Raw genomic sequence first — 10,051 nt, forward strand, 5'->3', positions numbered from 1 at the left:
CCCTGCTGGTGGCTGAAGCGATGGCCGCCAAAGATGAGGAGGACCTACCAGCCTATTTCCTCAAGCAGTACAGGCAGAACCTCCTGCCCTTGCTCAGGTGACGGGACTCCTCCACCCACCTCCATGCCCTCCATCCTCTTCTCCTGTTTCCTCCATCCCTCCTTCCCCCACGGTGGCAAACTCCCCAATCTCCACCACTTCAGCCTCCTCTCCTCCCTCCCTTCCCCACCCTGTTCCTCCCTGTGACCCCCCTTGCTCTGTCAGAGGGTTCCCTGCTGGGGATGCCATGCTGCCAGATGGGATCTGAGATGATGCTGGGTTGCTCTGGCCCATCATCCCACTCTGGACACAGTCCAGCACCCTGCCCAGGCACCAGACCCAACGTGTAACCTTGATGGAAACTTCTGTGGCAGGAAACACAGGCTGACAGAGGAGGGCTCCCTATCTCCATTTATTCACCTCCAGGAGAAGAGGAAAGAAGCCAAGCAGGTGCAAAAGGCTCTGGAGGAGAAGCGAGAGGTGAGAAAGATGGGAGGGTGCTGGGGCATGGTAGGGGTGTTGTGGTTTTTTGGAGGGCAGCAATGGGCAGGTGAGTGGCTCCAGGTGCGGGCGGCCACGTCACGCTCGCTCTGGTGCTGCCAGGCCTTCAAGGAGAAGATGGTTGACATAGCCCGCCGGTGGAGGGAACTCCATGCCAAGGAGGACCAGCTGAAAACCTACATGGAGAAATCTATGAGGAGGTTAAAGGTATGCCTGCTCCTGATCAGCTCCTCTGATGTGACCCTGAGCCACAGCGCCACCTTCTCCCCTCCCCTGGGGAGACAGTCTTGAGCCAGCACTTCTGTCCAAGCCTCCCTTGAACCTGGAGGGGTGAGGAACAGGACTGGCAGGGCATGGGGGTTTGTACTACAGATGTGGAAAGCCCTGATAGTGCTTGGGCAGCAGAGAGCTTGTCCAGTACCAGTGTGATCTCCTGAGGGCCCCAAACATCCCCCAAGAAGGATCTCAGCCTGTCCCCACTGTTGAAACACAGGTGACTCCCAAGGGCAGATCCTAGTAGGTCTGAAAATCAGAGTTCTGTCCCAGGTGCCTGTCTCCAAGAGCAAAGGGTCAGTGCAAGAGGGGTGGCCATATGTCATGGGGGAGTAATTTAGGGTTCTGCTTACTGCAGAACAATGCTTAGGTTTCTCAAAGAGAAGTGCGACTTGAAAGAGTTTGGTGGCAGGTTCACTCTGTTATTTACTGCCTGGGGGAAATATGTCAAGCCGAATGCTGCTGACCTTCTCTCCAGGAGCCTGTACCCTGATAACCGTTCACTGCGGAGTCTGTGTCTTGAGCTCCAGAGGTGAGGCAAGGCCGTATCTGTCACAGTGCAAACTCTCAGGATTCTTCTCTCCCTGATAACAGTTTGCTCCAGAGACTGTATTTTGGAGCTCTGGAAGCAAACTTTCAGGGCGGGCCTGTACCACACCATGTTAAACAGGGAGTGAGGATGTTCCCAGGGGTGCTGCAGCACTGGTCTGTCCCCTGTCAGTGTATCTCCTCCCAGTGCTGCTGGCTGACCCAGCTCCATCTTCCCTTGCCTTCCTTTCCTTCTCTGTGTGTGTGTATTGGTGGGGGAAACATCACTAGGAAGATGATAAGCTGCGAGTCCAAGCTCTGAAGAAAGCCATGAGAGAAAGAGATAAGAAAACACAAAAGGAGATGGAGCTTTTGAGGGCTAAGAAGAAACTCGAAGCCCTGAAAAAGGAACACCAGAAGCTGAGCAACCAAGTGCAGAAGTACTCCATCTTCAAAAAATACCTTGAGGATGTGGTGAAGATCTCACCACAGGTGAGTCTGGACATGAGAGAGACAGATAATGGCCTCAGGGAGGGCTTTATGTGGATGTTAAACCTGGAGGAGATAAGGCAAGTCCAGGGAAATCATGACACTTGGTCAAACCCAGAGACCTCAGGTGGGATGGGACGAGGTTCCCTGCAAGCAAGGTGAGCCAAGGGCACCAGAGTGAGGGGAGGAAAAGCAGAGAAGGAGATGAAGGCTTGAGAAAACCAAAGAAAAAGTGTTAGAAGGGGGAAAGGCACAGAGCTGAGGGGAATGGGGACCCCTTTGTGTCACTGTTTCATGTGACATGGATGGTTTGGGAGAAGTGCAAAGCTGCCCGAGAATGGGAGCCCAGGCAGCTGTCAGAAAAGCTGTGGCCTCTCTCAAGGGTGTCCGGGCGTCCCTCCCTGCATCGCTCACACTCCTGCGGTCCGGCTGCCCCACTCCCATGGCTGGGTGACTTGGCACTGGCAGCTGCAGTTGTGCTTTGTTTCCTATCAGGGCACTTCTCACCTGGGGAGTGGTACAACATCTCCCCTTGCTGCTGGCAGTGGCAGCTCTGGGACCGGCACAATGGGGTGTCATCAAACAGGGAATGTGGCAATGCTCACAAACCAGCTGGGGCAACAGGCTTGCCAATAGGGGAAGATCTTTCAGCTGGGGGAGGTGTTGTCCCTGGTCAGGACAGGGTGCCAAACAGCATGAGACTTGCAGTCATGAGGGAAGGGCAGGGGGATTACTAAACCCAGGATCCTTGTGCTGCAGTTTGAGGACATCCAGGATGTCATTTCCCGCTACAAGCTGCTGGTGAGGACACGCAAGGACCTGCAGCAGTCACAAGAGAAGGACAAGGAAATGATTAAGCAAACCAAGGTGCTCCTGCATTGGTACGAGGCAGAGAAAGAAGCTGAGACCCTGCAGTACCAAAATGAGCTGGAGCAGCTCCAACAACGTTTTGCGCAGGCTCAAAGTGATGTCTGCTTCTGGGTGAGGAACTGCGGGATGGGCAGGGGAAGATCTCCAAGGCCTGGCTGTGTTAAGCCACAGGGTCATGGCAAGGCACAGTAACAGACTTTGTAATTGGAGGAGATGCCTCATTTCATCCCTGCAGGGGGCTGCAGAAGGACAAATGACAGACAGGCCTGGAGCAGGTTATGTCAGGGGTTAAAACAAGGCCCTCACAAAACCGCCGGGATCTTTCCCTTCTTGTTTGAACTCACAGTCAAAAGAGATCTGCTACCCAGGCTTTGGGGAGGTTTGCCTTGGCACAAAACCCAAGCATGCTCCATCGCATGCCTGTTGGGTTTGTGTAGCCTGGTCAGACTCATTTCCATTCACCATTCCTTGCAGCATCATCCCTGTCATGGGGCTTCAGTGTGGAACATCTCGTGGTCTCCACTGTTCATGGCTCGGGCCTCAGAGTGAAGCTGGTTTTGCTGATTTTTTATTTGTTTTCATCCTTTGCACAGCATCTGCACACCAGGGCTCAGCCCTTCTCCTCCCTCCTTACCAGTCCAAAAATGACCAAACTGGTGGTCATCTCAGCTGTAACAAGGCACATCAATGTGTAGAAATGCCCGCAGCTCTGCTGGCCTCTGTTCCCTTTGCATTACTCTGAGGGGGCCTTGCCAAATTCCCTTCCTGGATACTCCCAGCTGCAGGAGTTGAGTCCCACCACGCAAAGCTGGAAAGCGCCTGGTCTGGGCGTGTGGTGGTGGGATGTGCTGCCCCCAGGGTGTCAACTATCAGGGTATCTGGAGGACCTACTAGAATGAGGAGTGCAGGAGCTGGCAGAGAGATGGGGCTGCTCAAGGAGCAGCTGTGGTAGTTCCTGGATCTGCTTCCACCACACCAAGCTGAACCACCTCCAGCATAGCCCTGGGCAAGGACAGGTTCTTCCTAGCAAAACAAAGGAGTGTGGAAGCCAGGGTCTCCAGCACTGAAGCAGCATCTTTGCTGGGACATATCACCATGTTGTGTGTCTCTCCTTCTCCTTCTTTCTCCTCCTCCTCCTCCTCCTTCTCCTTCTCCTTCTCCTTCTCCTTCTCCTTCTCCTTCTCCTTCTCCTTCTCCTTCTCCTTCTCCTTCTCCTTCTCCTTCTCCTTCTCCTTCTCCTTCTCCTTCTCCTCCCCTCCTCAGACTGCTCGCTGGGCCGACATCCAGAACAGGAATGCGAAGAATGCCCTCATGCTGACAACTATGAAGATGGCCATCCACAACCTCTTCCAGTGCGTGAACACGCAGCTGAAAGCAAAAGTGAATGTGCCGGAGGATGACAGCCTCAGACAACTGGACATGGTAGAGCCAAGCCAGACCCCCCTGCCTGCCCAGAAAGAGGAGCAGTAATGACCCTCAGCTGCCCAAAGGGAGGGGAAAGCCCAGAGAAATCAAGGTGCCCAACAGACACTTTCCATTCCACCTCGGCTGTCTCTTGGGCATGGGGAATGGGCGGAGGACACCAGGCAAACTGTCTCGTCCCAGGAGGCAGAGCAGGGGGTGGGTGCCTGTTGGGAGCTGGGCAGGCTGGGGCAGGGGGTGCAGATCCACCCATGGCTACAGTCTGGCTTCATTCACCCCTCTGACTCACCTGTAAAAGCCCATTCTGGTGGTGCAGATCCAGCAGGGCAATTGCCTTTATCCTCCTGCTCACTTTGGTTGGTGAAATTTGCACTCCAAAAGGGCCAATGGGCTCCTCTCTGCCTCCTGTTTCCAGCCCTGCTCTGACCTCTACCATCTCTCTTCCCTACCTTAGATTCAGCAGTCTATCCTAGACCTCAAAGACATCGTTATGGAGGTGAAACGAAGGACATGGAGAGCCACCGGCGAGCAGCTAAGCACAAGCATTAAGGGCAAGAGGAGGACAGAGAGCCCTATGGATGTTGTGTTACGTCCGTGAAGTTTCAAAACCTTTCTAGCTCTTTTGTCCTGCCCAGTTGCTGAGTCCCTTTCATACTATTAAAATAACTAAAGATTTTGAAGTGTCTCTCCGTTTCCTGGGAGGGTTGGAAGCATCAGAGCATCTTCACCCCCAGAGGCCATGGGGTGCCTTTTCTGGTAGGTGGGATTCTGGTTGCAGGAGACAGTATCCCAGCAAAGCAGGCAAAATAGGGAGAGCAAGCCGGGACAGGAGTACAGTTTCAAATCAGCATTAGTACTGGTGTTCACATTTGGACCTTCCACCCAGACTAAGCTCTGAGATGTTTAAGAGGGACGTCACAGCAGGGTGGGGGCTGGTGCTTTGGAAGAGCTTCAGAGATCTTCCACCACCACACCCAGCACAGCTACGGATGTGGATTTTGCTGCACAGCCATGTGCTGCGTCAATCTCTCCACACTCATGTGAGTACATGTCTTTGTCTCAACAAGCACGTGTGTTAATTTCATCGCCTATGTGCAACTGTGCTGGTGTTGAGCTCAACTGAGTGTGTCTGTTGACACTTCATGTCTGTTGGTTGTACTTGTGTATAACAGAACAATCATGACTTCTCAAGTGAACAGAGAAAAGGGAAATCATCTAGGCAGAGGCAACAAAGTAAAAGCAAGGCAGCACTGAAGTGTGTTTGATATAGACAGTTTCCCTGTGCTGACTTTTCACAGTTACATGAGAAAAAAGCTGAGCGGTAGATCTACCAGAGAAACATTTCCAAAGAGGTCATTTAGTGAATGAACAGTGGAGCCTGTGTTATTTGGATGCATGTGTAGCCACTCGTGTATCAAACGCCTGCATAGAAATTTGCCAGTCTACACAGATATACACATGGTTGTACATTTATACATGATGGCAGTGATGCAAAATTTTGGACATGGTCCTGTGTTTGTACACACTTGAGAGACCGTTCATGGGGGTGTACAAGCACGTGCGTCTTTTTGGAATGTTATTTATACAAGAGGTGTAGCATATGCGTAACTGTGAGTGTTTGGGGAAGAGTTTCTGCATATATGGAGCTGACCTCTCCCCTGCTTGCATATCGACACAAAAGGGATATGAAGAGAAGCTGCTGAATTAATGTAGACTGTGATTAAGGTACAAAGGACTTGCCCATCGTTAACCAATGACATGATAAATGCTTTCTAACCACCTGCATAACGAAGGGATATTTTTCAAATTTTAGATCCTTTTGCATGACAAGCTGGAGACAGAAGATTAAGTTGTACAGAAGCAAGGTGCTTAGCTTATGTTTGACTAGAAATTAATAGATGTATTGCAAGTAAGAAACTAATCCATTGCTTATGTAAATGTGTACTAGTTGCGCTTCCGAGAAGAGCTCTCGACATGGAGAGGTCGATAAGCAGGCACAGGAAAAGACCCTCAGAAGCCCCGTCGAACCAGACAGCATGCCCTAAAAAGGACGGAAGATGGCAGAAAAGACCGTGAAATAACTAACTTCACTCCAGCCCTAGGTTTACGCAAGTCTTTCTTACTGTAGATGTGTTTTATGTTAAATATTCCCCCGAATTGTAATGAAAATGCAATAATTGTGTGAATACAAGCAATGCAAGAGTGTCCAGTCTTTGAAGCACTTATGGTGGCTAATACCTGGTGCTATAAAATGAAAGAATGACTGCTTAAGAGTATAGACTTTGCTGTTAAGTTCATACTCTTTTTTCACCAGGGTACCTCTTTGGATATCAGCAAAACATCCTCCGCACCTGTAAGATGGTCAGAAGTTTCACAAAAGCAAGACTTTTAATTCCGCACACGTGGATATTTAATCTCTCTAGCACAGCCTTGTCACCTGCGTTGCTCCCTCCCCCATTGCCTCACTTCTATTCCACTAAGTCCTGGAATCTCCCTACAGATGGGAAGAGGACCCCAGCATTCAGGTGCTCAGCTCCCTCCACCTGTAGAGTGTTCAAAGTGGGCCAGACAGTGCCAGAAATGAGAAACCCTTTTCCCTGGGCATTATATGTGGCCATCCAGAGCTAGGCAGGTTCTGCTCCACCCTGAACCTAGTAAGATATTGACAATGATTCTCTCCTCCATCCACCTGTAGTCATTACCACTTAAAGAATGAATACTGTGGGTGATTGCTAACCTAAAGATATGTGAATTCTGCCAGCAATTGATCAGTTTCAGGTCAGTCTGCTCTTTTCACCTGATACATCTTGAAGCCTGAGCTATGACTATATCTCAGCATTATTAGATGATGTCCTTTAGATGAACATTGCTCATTGTAATACTAAAAAGCACACCCACAGGACTGAAGATGCCAAAGCAGCATGAGACGTGTGACATGAGACACGAGATCCCTCCCCAGTGAACATACGTAGTACTAAAATTATTGTGGAAACAATAAACAAAAGTATGAGGAACTGGCTCTTCAGGACTGCCCTGAGGATGTCAATGTAGCAATAAGATTTGGTATATAATGACTGGCAAGCTGGCCTACTAGCACCTAGATCTGTGTGACTCTGAAATGAAGAATATATCATCTCTGTTTCTAAAACTGGTTCATTGCACACTTGGAACAGACTTGCACTTCAGCAACAACATCTCCACTACCTGTTTCCCTGAAATCTCCAGGATTCCTGGTCTCCAGAGAAATGAATGTTGGCCCTGAATCCGCTGCAAAATGCCTCCTGCGGCAGGTCTGCAAGAGGAAAAAAAGTAGCTGGGAAACCATGTTTGGAGATGAGGAGAAAAGGGAAAATGAAAGATGTACACACTTGAAAACTCGTGCTTGAATGTCTGTGTACTAACATCATTGCATTGCATTGGTTACACATCATAGCGCCAAGTCCTGTACATACTGTACTTATTCCTATATACTCATAAAGTTTCATACACACACATTCCATACTGGCAATCTGGCAAGCTCTGTCATGCCCTGGCGGACTCTCAGTTTTTGGTAGGGTCTGTTATGCCCTGTCATGCTCTGTGAGGCCCTATTGGGTCCTTTCAGGCCTTGTCAGGCTCTGTTCGGCTTTGTTGGGCTCTGACATGCTCTGTCAGGCTTTGTTGTCAGGCTCTGTGAAGCTCTGCTGGGCTTTGTTGGGCCCTGTCAGGCTCTGTCTATCTGTGTCAGGTTCTGTCAGTCTTTGTCAGGCATTGTTGAGCTCTGTTGTACATTGTCAGCTCATTCAGGCCCTTTCAGGCTCTATCAAGCTCTTTCTGGCTTTGTAGTTCTCTGTCAGGATTTGTCGGGTTCTGTCGGGCCATGTCTAGCATTGTCAGGCTTTTTCAGGCTCTGTCAGGCTTTGTTGATACCTGCTGGGTTTGCTGGGTTTTGTCAGGCTTTGTAAGGCTCCATCTGGCTCTGAGAGGCTTTGCCAAACTCTGTCAGGCTCTGTTTGGCAATGTTGGACTCTGTCTGGCTTTGTTGAGCTCTGTCAGGCCCTGTCACGCTCTGTCGGGTTTTGTCTGTCTCTGTATGGCTCTGTGGAGATCTGTCGGTCCCTGTTTTGCTCTGTCAGGATTTGTCTGGCTCTGTGGGCCCTGTCGAGCTTTGTCAGGCACTGTCAGGCTTAGTCCGGCTGTGTCAATACCTGTCGAGCTCTGTTGGGTTTTGTCGGGCTTCTTCGGGCTCTGCCGGGCTTCATTAGGCTCATTCCGTCCCTGTTGGGCTCTTCAGGCTTTGTCAAGCCTTGTCAGACACTGTTACTCTCCGTCGAGGTGTGGCAGGCCCTGTCATGCTCTGTTAAGCCCTTTTGGGTTCTGTCTATCTTTGCCGACCTCTATTGGGCTCTTTCAGATTTTTTGGGCTCTGTCAGGACCTGGCTGGCTCTGTCAGGTCCTGTGGGCTCTCTTGGGCTTTGTCAGACTCTTTTGATCCCTGTCAGGATCTGTTAGTCTTTGTCAGGCTTTGTCGGGCTTTCCTGCCTGTCAGGCTTTGTTGGGCTCTGTTGCATTTTGTCAGGCTCTGCTGCGTATTGTTGAGCTCTGTCTGGCTCCATTGGGCACTGTTGGGTTCTTTCAAGCTTTGTAGAGCCCTGTCGGGCTCTGTCAGGTCCTGTCGGGCTCTGTCAGATTCTGTCAGGCTCTGTAATGCTTTGTAGAGCTCTTTCAAGCTCTGTCATGGTCGGTCGGCCACTGTCTGGCCCTGCCGGACTTTGTCATTCACTGTCAAGGTTTATTGGGCCCTATTGAGCTTTGTCGGGCTCTGTCAGGCCCTGTGAGACTCTGTTGGGCTCTGTCAGGTTTTCTCAGGTTTTGTTAGCCTCTGTCAAGCTTTTTCGAGGTCTGTCAGGTTCTGTTGGGTCTTGGTGGGCTCTGTCATGCCCTGGCAGGCTCTTTCAGGCCCTGTCACGCTCTTTTGGGCTCTGTTACACTTCATCTGGCTCTGTTGGTCCTTGTTGAGCTTTGTCAGGCACTGTCAGGTTTAGTTGGGCACTGTCAATTCCTGTCAGGTTCTGTTGGGCACTTTCAAGCTCTGTCTGGCCCTGTCATGTTCTGTCAGGCCCTGTTGGGTTCTGTCAGTATCTGTTGAGATCTGTCTGTCTCTCTCGGGCTCTCTCGGGCTCTGTCAAGCCTCTTTGGGCTCTTTCTGCCCTACCAGGCTTATTCAGGCTCTGTAAAGTCCTGTTATGCTCTGTTAGGCCTTGTCAGGTTCTGTCAGGCTCTGTCTTGCATTGTCAGTCCCTGTCAGGCTCTGTTGGGCCTTGTCAGGCTTTGTCGGGCTCTGTCGTGTTCTGTCAGGCCTTGTCAGTCTTTGTTGGGCTCTGTCCAGCTATGTTGGGCTTTGTCGGGCCCTGTCGAGCTCTGTTGGGTTTTGTCTGGCTCTGTATGGCTTTGTGGAGATCTGCCAGTCTCTGTTGTGCTCTGCCAGGATTTGTCGGGCTCTGTGTTGAGCTTTGTCAGGCAGTGTCGGGCTTAGTCGGGCTCTGTCAATACCTGTTAGGCTTTGTTGGGCTTTGTTGGGCTTCTTGGGGCCCTGTCAGGCTTTATCAGGTTCATTTTGTCCCTGATGGGCTCTGCGGGCCTTGTTGAGACTTGTCAGATGCTGTCACGCTCTTTTGGGCTTTTGCAGGTCCTGTCATGCTCTTGTCAAGCCCTTTTGGGTTCTGTCAATCTTTGCCGACCTTTGTTGGGCTCAATCGGGATTTGTCAGGCTCTGTCAGGACCTGGCTGGCTCTGTCAGGTCCTGTAGGGCTCTTTTGGGCTTTATTGGGCTCTTTCAATCCCTGTCAGGCTCTGTCAGGCTTTGTCAGCCTTTCTTGCCCTTATTCAGGCTTTGTCAGGCTCTGTCAGGCCCTGTCATGCTTTGTTGAGCTCTGTTGTGCTTTGTCAT

General features: G+C 50.7%; 1 protein-coding gene across 1 annotated transcript; it reads left to right on the top strand.

The window, feature by feature from the left end:
- Nucleotides 1–20: 20 nt before the first annotated feature.
- Nucleotides 21–4,720, top strand: LOC309435843 (coiled-coil domain-containing protein 42-like; the record flags this gene model as incomplete). Its single annotated transcript, XM_082044586.1, has 7 exons — nucleotides 21–97; nucleotides 414–519; nucleotides 643–747; nucleotides 1,633–1,833; nucleotides 2,590–2,811; nucleotides 3,964–4,122; nucleotides 4,577–4,720. 7 exons carry the CDS (start codon nucleotides 21–23, stop codon nucleotides 4,718–4,720), a joined length of 1,014 nt encoding a protein of 337 aa, XP_081900712.1.
- Nucleotides 4,721–10,051: the final 5,331 nt, after the last annotated feature.

The sequence above is a fragment of the Streptopelia decaocto genome (genome assembly GCF_964273445.1).
Source record: "Streptopelia decaocto genome assembly, chromosome: 2".
Taxonomy (NCBI): Eukaryota; Metazoa; Chordata; class Aves; order Columbiformes; family Columbidae; genus Streptopelia; species Streptopelia decaocto.